The sequence below is a fragment of the Falco biarmicus genome, chromosome 8, assembly GCF_023638135.1.
Source record: "Falco biarmicus isolate bFalBia1 chromosome 8, bFalBia1.pri, whole genome shotgun sequence".
Classification (NCBI taxonomy): domain Eukaryota; kingdom Metazoa; phylum Chordata; class Aves; order Falconiformes; family Falconidae; genus Falco; species Falco biarmicus.
Window position 1 is genome coordinate 36,530,547 of NC_079295.1, and position 14,685 is coordinate 36,545,231.

General features: G+C 42.5%; 1 protein-coding gene across 2 annotated transcripts in view; it reads right to left on the bottom strand.

Annotated features, from left to right (window-relative positions):
* Nucleotides 1-548: 548 nt before the first annotated feature.
* Nucleotides 549-14,685, bottom strand: part of TMEM163 (transmembrane protein 163) — a 101,792-nt gene continuing 87,655 nt past the window's right edge. For both annotated transcript variants that reach the window (XM_056348627.1, XM_056348626.1), the window contains 3 exons: nt 7,717-7,828; nt 3,106-3,247; nt 549-1,694 (listed from right to left, as the gene is read on the bottom strand). In XM_056348627.1, the coding sequence (XP_056204602.1) occupies nt 1,634-1,694; nt 3,106-3,247; nt 7,717-7,828 (315 nt within the window). In that variant the 3' untranslated portion in view covers nt 549-1,633. The remainder of the gene's footprint in view (nt 1,695-3,105; nt 3,248-7,716; nt 7,829-14,685) is intronic.

A 14,685-nucleotide genomic window follows, 5' to 3' on the forward strand; every position in this document is an offset into this window, starting at 1 on the left:
GCTTATCCAAACTTAACTGATCCAAAATACGTGTAAACAAACTACAGCAGCAGAACAAAACTGACTTTGCCGTAAAGAATTTTGTTTCAGGCAGAAGCGAGTGCCATCTCTGCAGTGCTGCGCACCTCGTATGGGCACCGTCAGGTCAGTGAAACCTCTGGGTGGTCTCTGCCCAGCCTCTTCCCACACACAGCATTTGGAGTTGGCTTTTACTAGAGATCCTTAAGGATCTGGCTGAGAACTCGCTAAGTGATATATGATGGGAAATACAGTTTTAGCATCACACCGGGGGGAGGGGAAAAAAATCAGTGTCCCCACTGTACACCAAGCACTGAACAGTTTAATTGTACACCTGCTCCAGTTTATGCAGTCTCTTCATGGAGCTAGAAATCCCCATTTCTAGCTACTTGGCTACTTACCCTGGTCCTATTTCAAACTCTACGGTGGACTGTCTATTTTTTTTATCCACCTGTGATAAACAGAAGCAACACTACTGGTTCTGTGTTGTGAAAACCAACCTGGAATATATAAAATAAAGAGAAAATGGATATAGCCAGAGAATCCAGTTTAATAGGCTGCTATACAGGAAGACTTTGTTCTATGATACATTTTGGAAATAGTTTTCAAATGTTACTTACAGATACTGTATAAAATAGATACCAGTTTTATTGATTATACGTCAAGATTCTTTGATAATTTAATCTGCTATTAAGTAAGTAATAGATAAGATGTGTGATGGAAGGTGAGCAACACTTTACAGGACAATCTAAATCTAATAAATAGATCTATATCTCACCACGAGATCGAGCCACTGCTGTGCCATCGTCAGACTACAGAGCAACCACAGTCACACACGCTGGTACATCTGCGTACAGTATAATAGAAGATGAAAATCCCGTTCCTCAGGCAGCTCCCTCTTCCTTGCACGACTTTTTGGCTTTGGTCTGTACAGTAATACTGTGTGTGCTTGTTTGGTGCATGCAAAGCTATGAACAGTGTCTCGTTAAGAAAAAATAGAATTTAAATTGAAGAGGTATCGTTTCAGTTAATTTAGGTGTCTCTCTGACCACAGAAAGGTTTGTACCTATGCTTTCCGTGCATCTATTTGAACCAGCGGGAGGGAGTAGCTGCGTTAAGTGTTTTAAGCAACACAGCTCTTGGTGTCCAGACTCCACACAGGATACTCCGTTAGCCGAGGAGGGGAGCAAGGATTGTACTTCTGTTACAGCACGTGTTTGGGAAAATACAGGCCCGGGGGCGGGGGGAAAAACCCAGGATCTGAAACTGGCACTTCTTTACCCACAGGCTTATCACACCATTAAGAACACTTTCACTCTGGAATATACAACATGGCAGCTGGGTTAAAGCTGCAAACTGCATGTTTTCTATTGTCACAGGAATCAATAGCATACTTGAGAAAAAAAAAAAACCCAAACAAATGCTGCCGTTTCGCTGAATTGCAAGCAGTGTGCACATATGCCAGTTTTACAGAGAGATTTCCCATTAAAACAAACTTCAACAAAAACAGACCACGGGAAACAAACTGCATATTTAGTAAAATACCATTGGCACCACTTGCCAAAATGTACGATGCTGTAGACTTACAGTCCTTACAGAGGAGAGGGCGTGATCTTCACTCAAACATTTCATAATGGCGCGTTTGCCGTACACGCGGTATCATATCGATAAGCAACCTGCAGAGGAAAACACAAGAGCGCTGACGCAGAGACACAGGAAAGCCCTGGAACTGGAACATTCTCTTTCCCCATAAATATTGACTCAAAAGAACTCACATGTAGTGACAGCCTCATCTTGCTTTCTCCTGAGCAGAATTAATTCCATCCCACAATTAATTCTGCCCAAAAGGGAGTGTAAAACAAACCATGTGGAGGGGGGCTCTCCTTTAACAACCTTGGAAGCAAGGCTGCACTGAGAACCTGAAATGCACAGCAGCACTCACTTTTGGCTGGAGAAACCATGGAGGGATGCGTGGGAAAGGGACTGTTGTAGCAACCCGTTTCACACCAGGCTGCAGCAGGAAGGTATCTAACAGCAGAGGAGAACTGCAGCGCTTTCCCAAACTGTAAAATCGGGTAGTTGCCAAAACAGAATTTAGTTTTAGCCTTCACTGTGTCTTGGTGACACCACAGCTGAGCACGCTGTTGAGCAGACCAGTGGCACGTACGTAGCATGAGTTTCAGCAGCTGTACAAAATGTTTCTGATGCTATTTGTTTAAATAAATACTCTTGTAAGGATTTGCCTCTCTGGTTTTCCAGAACAGTTAGTTTTACAATGGAAATAGTGATTACAGTGATTTTTCCAAGGATGGTATTTCCCATTAAAATGTTAATTTAATTTTCCAAGTTTAAAGAAAAAAACCACACAGCTTCCAGATGACAGCTTACTGCAGCCTGGCCAAGGTCTGCTTCTCAACCGGCGCAATTCCAACTAACTAAGATGCTACATGTCCCCCTTCCCCTTACGGCAGAAAGAGGGATAAACCAGAAACCCCTTAGTTTCCATGCAGCAAGGGAAAGTGTGGCAGCAAGTGAAGCCCATGTCAGAGCTTCATCTGATTTTATTCCATTTCTGGTTTCATGCATCAAGAAAGCACCTGAAAATTCAATACCACCAACATTTGGAACCGGACTGGCTAACCTTCAGTTCAGAAGCTGCTATAGGGTAGCGCTAGGATGGAAATCACTAGCACGATCCTTCTTTAAACTTGGGCATCAATTAAATTATCTTTAATTTAACCTAGACTTACTTTGGAGAAAACAGTGCTTAGAAACCTGCCATAAAAGCAACAGGGACCGATTCTATCCAAGGTTCAAACCTTGTGTTTCCCAATTCAAGTATCCAAAACTCTTCTAGAACTACTCCGATTACTTTTTAAGTCCTGGTTTCTTTCCAACTGATGTGAGACACACCATCTTTTTATCCCTTTCCACCCCCTCTCCTTCAGCACTGGCTGCCAGCCTATTAAATTCCAGCGGCTGCTTTTACTGGAATTATATAAGCCTGTATGAGCTATGGCTTATTACCTTAGACAGACAGCCCATCTGCCGTACGTACTGAAACACCCGCTCGCAGGAGATACTCACTTGACTCCGTAGGCAAATATTGTAAGTCCGATTAGAACTCCTATACTGCCATCCAGATACCAGACAGAAGAATTGTGTTTAAAAACTTCTGCGCTAAGAAGGATGGAAAATCCCATTATTCCACCTACAAGAGAGTTGAAACCTAGAAGGGGAAAACAAATAATTGAAGGAAGAAGCACATCTCAAGGGATTTGCTTTAACCAACTCACCTAAGAAAAGGTCACCTGCAGGGAGACAAGGCGTTATTACCAGTGCCACCAGAGAGGAGCACAGACCTTGGGAGAGGTTACGCAGTGGCACCTACGCGCTCTTGCACTGCGTTAAGGAGGAAGCAGTGCCATCCATTCACACGCAGTTAGGCAAAAGTCTTTGCCATGCTTCACTTCAGCAAATCCAACACGGAATAGTTGGTGTGTGACCGGTGTTTAAGAACTCTGTCTCTTGTCCTGGCTGACATAAATAACCTTACGTTAACTTCCCTGTACTGTGTGTCTTGATTTGGTCAGTCCTGATTTTTTCATTCTCTGTTTTGTTGCAAATCCCACTTCTAGCTGCTGTTTATTTCATAGGGCTTTCATCAATTGATGCTGATTTTCCAAAACAGCAACATTCCTTCAAAACACTGGACCTGCTCCACACTGACTCTGACAGTCAAGCACTTACCTCTCTAGTAGCTTATCGTTACAAATGAAGTATCTTTGAGTTGTAAAAGAGCAGCTGGCTGCAGCCCTGAGTATGACTGCTGTAGCCCCGTTATTTTCCAAAGAACCCCTTTGTAATATACGTACCGTTGCTGCTGTGCAAGTCTCCCCAGTTAGAACTTGAAAGGCCACTTCATGAGCTACCCAAAGGCTCTCACTTTCTTTGAAAATGAGCAAACTGGAGACCAGTATACCCAAGGAGCTCATGAAAAGAAAAATGGGTTTGCATAGTAACATTTCAAAGACCTCTTGAAGCTTTTTACCCCATTCCATGTATTTATTTACATGTATTTGGCACTATAGCTTAGAGCTGCATACACTGCTGAAAGCATTAGGGAAGTCATACGGGATAATTGTAGGAATATTTTCTGTTTATGCCTCAGACATATCACTGGAGCTTCCTCTCTATTATTCACAATTTTTATCACCATCCTTTTAGATTCCTCTTTCTTTTTTAAACCCCCTTGTCTCCAAGATTGTCCCTTCAAAATTCTCCCAGAGATTTTGGAATAATTACTGCCCTTTTTCCTTCAACTCTTGTTTGATCGGCTATTGGGTTGGGGGGAGGGGGTTGGGTTAAGTCATCCCCCATTCTTCTTCCCCCAAATTCCCTTTTTCTGATTTTTTTTTCCCCTTCAATGACCCCCAAAGACATCACTGTTCAACAAAAAGCTAAAACAAAAGTCATCACTGATAATACAGATATAAGATCGATACAGATATATATAAAAAACCTAGTTAACAAATGAAAAATCAAACCTGCAATATTCTATATTGCTTGGTGAGTCAACTTTAGTCAGCTGCTGCTTACAGTACTTAGCCAGTCAATTTCCATTTCTCCCCATGACTGCCAACAACCACATACATGACACTTAACTCCGGAATGTCTCCTTTGATCCAGTCCTCACCTAAATCACACTCTTTCTGAAAGAGGTAGCTAAAAATTGACCTTCCCCATGTATCCCTATGGCTGAAACAATCCAAATATTAATAGTTTATACAAATAAGATTCGCCAGTTCCCTGTCAGCAGGTACTTAAATGCAAAGGAAACCCTGGCACGGAAAAGCACGTGTTACATAGCAAGTCTGTAGCAGAACGGAGCATACAAAGGTTTCAGGCTTCCAGCCCTGCAAAGAAAAGGAGGTTGGGGGGGTTTATTGGACTGTGGCAGTGCGTCCTACAATTGGAATCACAGGCGTTGCATGTAAATGCCTAATTACTGGATTAATTATACCGGTATAGTTAAACCAATACAGACAAAATTACTCCGTCAACACTCTAGTCTAGAAGAATCCTGATCCTTTCTTATTTCCAGGAAATATACTGCTAATACATGTCAATGAAATACATATTGATTGTGTGTATGTATAAAGAATATTACGTGTAAATTAATGAACTGTATTTTTACCCCAGTGTTACTTCCCCTGCTCCAACTTAAGTCAGAATCCGTCAGCACGACACGCAAAAAACCCCACACATTTTCTTGCCATTATTGGCTGATGGTTCCAAATGATCTAAAAGCTACTTACAAAGGAAATGGTTTTCTCTTCCTGACTGTCCCTCAGCTCAACCTTTCTTTGCCAGTGTGGCAGGGAATCGTGTAGCGGCAGCAGGTACTGATCCAGACACGATGTTCTGTGCGTAAGGCTGGCACAGGAGAAAACGGGTGGCTAAATCCAGGAAGGAAGCAGGTATCTAAAACCTACAGAGAAGTCAGCTGACATCCCCTAACCTTCACATATCTGCATTTGTTCTCCAGGATGTTACAAAATTCAAGATAGGAAATGGCTGGGTTTATTATCCAAAAGGCCATGAGCTTTCACTATAAACAATTTGTACAAAGAACATTGTGCCTTATTAGGACTCATACATTCAGGCTTTAAAGAGAGATTGCTGTCAAGCCCTAGCCTAAAACAAAATTATTCTTTAAAAAATTGTTAATAGAGGTTGACATGTATGAGAGAAAATTTGCTGTTTTGAAAACAAACCTATTTTTCAGGAAGAAAAATGTATGCTCTTGTCACTCAAAACAGTTTGTTGGTCTACAGCCAGCGATCGCAGGAGGTAAATTAGCAGGAAACAGAAAACGCTAAAAAAAGAGATGCAAGGGAGTGCTAAATCTGTCTCAGCTGCTGAATCACATTGTCTCCTCCCGATTGTTAATAAATCAAGTATATATGTAAATATATCTTGTGAAAGAAGATATTTAACCACACATGGTAAGATCATCCTCCTACATTTTCTAAAGTAGTTCTGAAGGAGAGAAAAAGAGAGATAAAAACCAGACTGAGGTAATTGTATACTTTATTCCCTAATTTCTTTAATCAAAGAATGAGCAATCTCCAGCTCAGAAGCAATATAATTAGCACAAGGATGTAATTACGGGGGGGAAAGATTTCTGTGCCATACAGAAGACCAATTCAGAGCTAGAGTTATTCAGGAATTTCTCAGCTAATATTTTGTCTGAAAAAACTGCTCTGTTTCAAAAACAAGCTACATCTTTTTAAAGGGAGGGCTGATCATTTGCCTGCCCAGCCACAGTTCTGCGATGGTCAACATGTCTCACACGCTGACAGCGAAGGAAGTCAGACTCACTGGTCTGTCCTTCCCAGGATCCTTTCCAGAATCCTTTTTGCAGGTTGGAGATCTTTCCGTTTCAAAATGTCTAGGGTGTCAGAGTCTATAGTAAAAAATAATATCACTGAACAGCATGGGCTGTTGGGAGAGAATCACAAACGCAGGGAGGCAGTGGCTTAGTTGTAACCCCCGCACTGCTGTTCTGATTCCATTTTTTATTTTGTTTAAAATATAAATAGTCATGAAGTATTTATATAAGTGGGATGACATAAATACGCATAATACATTATCACATATCACCAAAAAAAAGATTTTGAGTATGTTTAAGTTACTTAAAATAATTGTATGTATCCCCAGAGTAAGCTGAAAATTGAATTTCCTGAAAGTGAAATATTTAGCAGAGTAAAATTATTTATGTACCACAACCCATGAATCATTAACACCCTACTGTGTATGTTTACCAAGTACTTCAAACTGTCCTGCGCTTGCAGATAAAACTGCTAGAGATTTGTAGGGCGCCGTGAAATCTACCATCACTGTGGCCTCACCTGTTCGCAGAGCAGATCCCTGGGGCTTTCTGAAGATTCTCAAGCTTGAGCCTTGTCAGTAAGAGGCAGCTCTGGACCTGCTTTTAAACGTGCCTTTAAACATACCTTTAAAAGCAGCCACCATCAGGCGCCACACACCTGAGCCAACACAGCAGCGGCAGCGAGGGGCCGAGATTCACCTTGTGCCCACCTCGGGCAGGGCCGGAGGAGCGTAGGGCGGTAGGCAGGCAAAGGCTTTGTTTTACACATGCGATGCTCCACCAGCTCTACTGAGTGGCAGGAAAAGCACTACAGTGGCAAAGCACGCCTTCAGAAGCTATGTATGAATGATGGTTGCAATTCCTGCTCAAGGCAGGGTGGCATTTTCTGCAGCTGTTCTAGCTGTAGGGATGAAATTGTTTAGCTGGCATAGGCAGCGAAGCTAGATGTGACTTAACCAAACTTACAGAATTTGGTGTTGTATCCCCCTTCTGTAGTCTAACCTCTGACTAATACACACCTAATTTACTATGTGCTCTATCCCTAACTCCCTACTATTGCTTACTATCCAGTTCGACTTCCACCAGAAATTTCCACCATTTCAAACGAGGTATCTATGCAAGAGCCTAGTAGTACCACAGACTATTCTAGGGTGTCAGGTGGGGGTTTTTTCCCATTTCCCAGTGGCTGCCTTATTTCAATGCTCTTTCACAGCTGTCATCGTGCAGGTGTCACTCCTATCAATTGTTTCAACAACAGTCCCTGGAAGAGTCTATAAATGCAGCAGGACCAACTTCACACTCACCATCGGTTATCAGCGCTCTGCTTGTGAGGACCTTTCCCAGCATAAATTTGATTACTGCCAAGACAGTGCAAAGGATTCCACTTAAAACGGAGACACTATACAGAAAATCATCCTGAAAGAAAAGATGTCAGACGTTAGTATGTCTTCTGGTCACGCCCCATATATTAAAAGACAAATAGTACTAGAAGACAAATAGTTCTAGTTATCATGCAATTATTTGTGCCACTGAAGTATACAACCTGAGAGAAAGACTTCCTGAGTTACGACTTCCACGACAGCTGGTGCTTAGTTTGTTTATACTGCCATCTGTAATTGCTTTTGCAAATATAATTGATGATGGTTCCAACGAAAAAAAAAAAATTTGAATTGACCCAAACTCCTCAGCATCAGGAGGTTATGCATCTGCAGACTGCCAAGTAATCTAATGCCTAATGCAATCAGTCACAAAGCCCCCGCATGCAGGATAAAGGCTTGAGGGCTGAACCCCACTTACCAAACCTTAGCTGATTTTTGCTGTGAGAAATAACCACTTTAATATTGTTTCTGATTGTGTGCTTGCTTTGGTTTTGTTTGGTTTCCTTCTTCTGAGACAAAGTCTGGTCCAAGCTATATCTGTAAGACTCCTGGTACTGTTGTGCAAAGTCAAGTTTAGCTCTTTCTTAGAAAACAGATTTCCCATGGACTTTCATTTCACAGCTACAGAAAAACCCACGCTGCTTAATTTGAATGTGTAACACGGGCTCCCCCAACTCGACCCAGAGCTGCCTGTCTACATAGGGCAAATTAAAGTAACTCATTACTGTTTCACACACATTCTCTAAAGGGTCATCTGGAGGCACCTACCACTTTCTGCTGACGATTTTGGGTTTGGTTGGGGTGGAAGAAAACACTCCTGGGTGCCGAAACACTGGCACTGCAGCAAGGTGCCTAAAGGGAGTCCCTGTGCCTTCTCCCCCCAGGTACATCAGCCCACAGGCAAGGCAGGAAACCCCAGGCGAGCTTTTAGCGTGCTTGTCTGCCATCTAATCAAAGAGCTTTGAAATAGATTAATTTATTGCTCTTAATAGAAGTTTTAATTTAAGCTGTTGCAGTATCAGTACAAATAAAGGAAATCGCAAGAATATTTTTTTTTTTCAGTCTACAGGTCTAAGTGGGCCAGTGCCATTGGGAACTTGTTACTGATTAAAACACTCTGGCAAAAATCCCCATTGATAGTAAACATTGTCATGATGATTCATCATCAGCGCCATCCATTTTCATTATTTTAGCAGCAACTGAAAACCCAAAGAAATTTAAAAAATGGTTTTGAAAGCTGCTTAGGAAGATGTCGACAATTAGATTACTGGTATAATGTACTCACATCCCTAAATAAAACATTCAATATATTTGTATACAATTTTTTAGGTAATATAATTTTAAAAGTCTACTTTGTCCACTCTCAGTCATGAGCTCATTCACTCTAGTCCTGGTATGATATTGACTATTAAGACAAAATGCACTGAGGGAAAGGGAGTAAAATAGAAGCAGTGAGAACACACAACTCAAGCACTGGGTAAAGGCAGGACAAAAAGCATTTGTAAACTATTCTAACAAAATGACTGGAAAATTCCCAGGCAATTTCAGAGGGCTAAGGAAGGGCTAAGGAAGGACTAGGAATATTGTTTGCCGTCAGCCTAGCAAGGGACACTGGGAGCCTTCAGTAGATCTGAAATGACAACAGAGCTCCAGAAGCCTGGATAAGCTTTGCAAAAGGCACCTGAAATTTGAGATCTTTGTCAAATTCAGGCCTCTGACTTTTGGGCATCTTTCTCAAAAACGCGTATTTACCGTGCCCAAGGACTTAATTTTCATAGCCTGACAAATTCTCATTGGTTTTGAGATTTTAATCTAACCTCATCTAATATTTTATTAGATACTTTACCTAATATCTAACATACAGCATACATATAAGACTTCAGAATAGTATGAAGCAGAATGACACACTCCATCAGCCTCGCCACCCCCATCCCAGCCCGCCGCGTTAGCAGTCAGTGCCACTCCCACGCGCTACCAGACAGAATGCGAGCTTCCCAGTAAGCATGGCAAGCAAACCCACCCCGATGCTCTTGAGAGCATGGAGGCCCCCCACTCACTAAAAACTGAGCGAGGAGCGGATGAAAGGAGCAACGCCAAGGGGTGTGTGAACGTGCTGTGCTCCCAGCCGCGCACTGGCCCATGGCTAGCCCCAGCCTTCCCCAGGCAACGTGTGTGTCGGCCGAGGGCTCACTGGAATAATCGACAGTTCGACACCATGTTTCTCCTGAATCTCACTTGCCAATGCTCAATGACTACATGACACCTCTTATTTCATCACCACCCAAACAACTCTCCAAAAGCTTACTGATGGCTCCCAGGCATCCCTGGGATGTACTCGTCTTCCTCCTCAGCGAGGCACAAGCTTTGTCATGAGCACAGAACTGAACGTTGCAGACCCAGTGGAAGTGGCAGCATAAATTACTTTGCTATCAAAAGTTACGTTACTGTCAGCCTTGGGCTGACAAAATGCATTTTTCTATACCTACGAAATTCTTGGGGATAGATCTGGAGGCAATTACAAATTCACATCATTTGGAAAAAACTACAAATCCCAACACCAGAGATTTTGAGAAGTATCAATGCAGAAGTTCAAAAGTCCAGGTATTAATACAGAATCATGGAAAGGTTATGTCTTATTCCCTGTGTTATAGTGCAAAGTTTCACCTTTGGCATGGCACATTATTTGGAGCTGGTTTGTTTTTTTCCTGCCATGGCAGGTACTACAGATCTTTGGAGTAAATTGAGGGGTTTTTCCTGCACGTGTCACTAAACCTACGGTATGTAGAAATGTATCTTGCTATTGGTTCCAGCTACACAGCTGTGATCAACATTAGTCTACTTACTTTACTGGAATCCCAAGAATGATTTATATGTGATACAGATTTCTGAATCGGTTCATAAAGTGAATTAATAAACAGGCTTCTTATCAAGGACTCAGGAACTAGAAATTCCCGAGTTTGGCGGGTTTTTTTCACTGAATCACAGAAGACGAGCTCATTTTGTTGCTAATACTAATCCAACAAGCATTGTTGATGCAGAAGACCTGAAAAATCAAAGCTCCTTTGTTATCACAGCAAACACAGAAAGGGAAGAAATTAAAAAATCCTGCTCTTAACACAAACGCCTCAGCGGTTTCTTGCTTTAGACTGTGCCAAACAGCTTTGGAGCAGGCAATATTCTTTCTTTTATCGCTAAATCCCTGAATCTAAATAATAGCTAAAATCACCATCTCCAGCTGCGTGCGGCTTTTCGCAACAGCCACAGGGCGGCGCCAGACACCGTGGTAACCCAGCGCTCCGCGCACGAAGGCAAAACCGAAGGGGAGGGAAAAAATGGTTTCAATTCGCTTTCCTCGCTACTTTGCTACGCTTCCTGGCACCCAAGAGCTGGAAGAAGAGTGAGGCTACTCGCTACTACGGTTTTGCAGATGTGAGAGATCAGCCCACAACACCTGGTGAAGCCCAGCATTCTGGACAGCCCCTGCGGCAGGATGCCCGAGCAGGTGAGGCGGTAGGGAGGTCAGAGCTCCAAACGCTGCCTTGCCACTGCTTTGTTGTAATGATCAGAAGCTGGAACAGGTTTAGGACAGTGGGATTCAACAAATTACCTGAGGGAGGGCTGCTGTGGGCTCAGCACCTGGGCTGGAGCTGGGGCTTCGGGGAGGCGGCCGGCCGATGGAACACCCCACTGACACATGCCCTTTGCTGCAGTGCTACGGGCTCCAAAGAGTTAAACGCGTCATACTGTGGCTGTGAAATTATTCCCATTAAACTAACTCATCCTTTGGAGAAATGAAGAATAGAGAAGCCATAATGGAGATTTAAATTAATAAAATAAGCCTGGCCATCTGGCACCATCTCCCTCCGGATCCTCCCGCAGCCCTGCCCTCTCTGTACCCCTGGCCTTCCCATCTGATCATTAAGAGCACGAAGCACATCTAGCCAGACTCACTGTACACGTCCTTAGTGTTATTTTAATTAAAGCAGCAGCAAATTGCGACAGATGATAAAAATTTAAATTCTGATCATTTCCATACGATAAAGGCTTCTCAGCGTGGTAAATAAACCCCTTTCCTTTTCCGTTTCTTTTCATCATATTCCCTCATTACTACTACACAGTACATGAGACCTTAATTAAAGGACACGTATATCTTATTAGATAGCTTCATGTATAAAGCAGCACCGTACATAAAGCGAGGTGCCCATCCTGGACTGCCACCTCATTACTCTTAACAGCTACAATGTCCCTGTTTAAGACTTATTTTATGCAAGATTTTATGTTGTGACAGTTTCCCAAAAGAAAGCTCATTTTTCAGCCCTAAGAAAAGAATAATAGAAGCCAGCAGGCAGCTGTCCTCCATGCCATCCGTACACATTGTCCCCACCGGTGCGGCTGAGGAGTCTTCAAAAAACACGACAACGGTTCCGTCCCTGCTTTCAGGGATTTCACCGAAAGCAGCAGTGATCTTATGGCTTAAGGAAAACGTGTTGATGATGATGTTGTGACTTCGATCTCTTTCTGAATCTGTTGTAGAAATTAAAAAAAAAGCCGCAGGGGATGCTTCAGTGCTTGGCTTATTAGATAGAGATATTTTCACCCAATTCCCAGTCCAGTAACTAAATTTCAGCTGATTTGCACTCCTAATCTTTTCCTAGATTGCATCTTACTAATTCTGACCCGAAAAAAATCGCCCTGATTTCATATATTATTTCTACCAACTCCCCTCCACCCCTCTTCTTTAATTATAGCCCTTTCACTTCTACTTCTGGTTTGTAAAAGTGTTTTCAATTCACCTGAAGCGTACAGTGTTGATTAAAAGGCATTCATCGGTATGGGAGGAAGAAGGCACGTTGAGTGTTCCTCCCCAGCGGTCACAACACATACAATATGATGACTAAAAGCTATATGTGGTCCTCCTCTCCGGCCCTCCTTGGTAGCTCATCCTAGTGCGATCCCAAAACAAGCTGCTTTGCCCACCCTACAACAGCTTCAGCTTTCCACTCTTCTGCCCTCTCCTTAGCTTCCTCTGTAAATCAGCCAAAGGCTGAATTACCTCCCCGGTCCCGCAGGAGCTGGGAATTACTGGTACCACCTTTTTCATGCCATTTTTTCCCTTCCCAGAGAAACTGGTGTCTCGTGATGTTGTATCTTTCTCTGCTGAGCCTTGCTCATCTTGGCTGAGATAGGGACGCGTTTCTGGAACGCTACAGATGCTGTTGGCAGGAGCGACATCATGGCTAGCTAGCCCAAACTGAGCTGAGTTTGTGTCATTAAATATTAATTTTTCCCATCTCTGCAACTCACCATCTGTCTCACAGGTCCCAACAATGACCCTTCTTCAGTCCAGGTGACTGGTCACCATCCTCCCCAGCACCTGCCAGGGCCTGCTGGCACCCTGCTCCCCATGCCCATCTTCACACGCTTTCCACTGCCTCGCACTCCACCAGGTCCCTCGGCGGCTCTCACATCATCTGGGCACAGTGGCTAAAAGCACCTCTGCAGAGTGTGCTACTTAACCAAAAAGGACTGACTGGCTTCCCTCCTCTTCCCCTGACGGATTATGTTTATATATATAGTAACAGAGACGTTTCTAATACAAATGCTTTAAAAATAAAGTTTCAATTCTCTATCACACTTTCTCCCAAGTAATAGTTTATGTAATCAGTCTAGAGGGAGCTTCTGGGAAGCCAGAGGGTCTCTCTCGCCAGCTAACTTCAAAAGGGATAAGGGTTTTAATTGCACTTTACTGTCAGAAAACAAAGCGACAGCCCTGTGCCTGCCTCAAGCAGAAGACAGTCTCTTCACATGGAGATATAAAGATCTATTATTAGTACTAAAAAAAAAAACAAAAACAAAAAAAACAAAAAAACCCCAACAACTTATGAATGTTTAAACGTGTATCTTTGGTGCTGAAGAGCTGTGACAGAGCAATTCCACAGCACAGAACACTTCTTCAAGAAACAGATAACAAAGAGGGTGTGCTGAATGCCACGGTGGGGGTTCCAGGGCCAGGAACCAACACGCTGTGGACTCCAGAGATTTCTGGTGACCTTAGGATCCCTGCAAAGGGTCTGCCTGAAACTCTACAATCACTCATGCCTCCCGTTTTCCCAGAATTCATCTACATCATTTTAGCTTCAAAGAGCTATAAACCACAATTTTAAATGGTATTTGTCCACCCTTGGAAGTGTCTCCCTAGTGAGACTGCCATCTCCCTCATCAGTAGGGGATTGAGACCAGCAATACATTTCACAGACCCTACCAAAGTTGTCAACTTTTATTTCTTATCAGTGTGTGGTAAAGTCTGAGCACAAGACTTCCCACCAATCACTTGAACCAAGAGTGAAGTGTCACTGATGTTTTTCCTAACCCTGGCTTACCAGCTACTTCAAGTATCCACAACATTCTCACCAACCTGTAAGAAGCATGTGTATTTTAGGGTTAAATTAATTGTTTAAGGCCAAACACCAAACCACCAAATCATATGTAATAGGTAACAATTATAAAACAGAATTCTAATGGTACTTTGATTTGAAATGGTAAGCAATAAATTACATATATATAACTTATGAGAGATTAGTAATATATAGGAAAGTACACATAAGGAATATATTATGTGTATATAATCACAAGTATTGTTTGCTATATTGCTATTGACCTATAATTCAACTGCTGACATTAATATATTTCTGATGTATTTGTTATAAACAATTAAATTAGTAAATAAATTAGAGCTCAAAGCTACCCTGTGCCACCCCTATCTTCCCATTGCAGCTGTAATCAATAGCATACAACAGAATTACACACGGCCTAACCTTTCAAATTATTTCATTTATAAAAGCACTGGAAGCACCACATCAGATGGTGCATGTCTTTTATACACAAACTGATGAC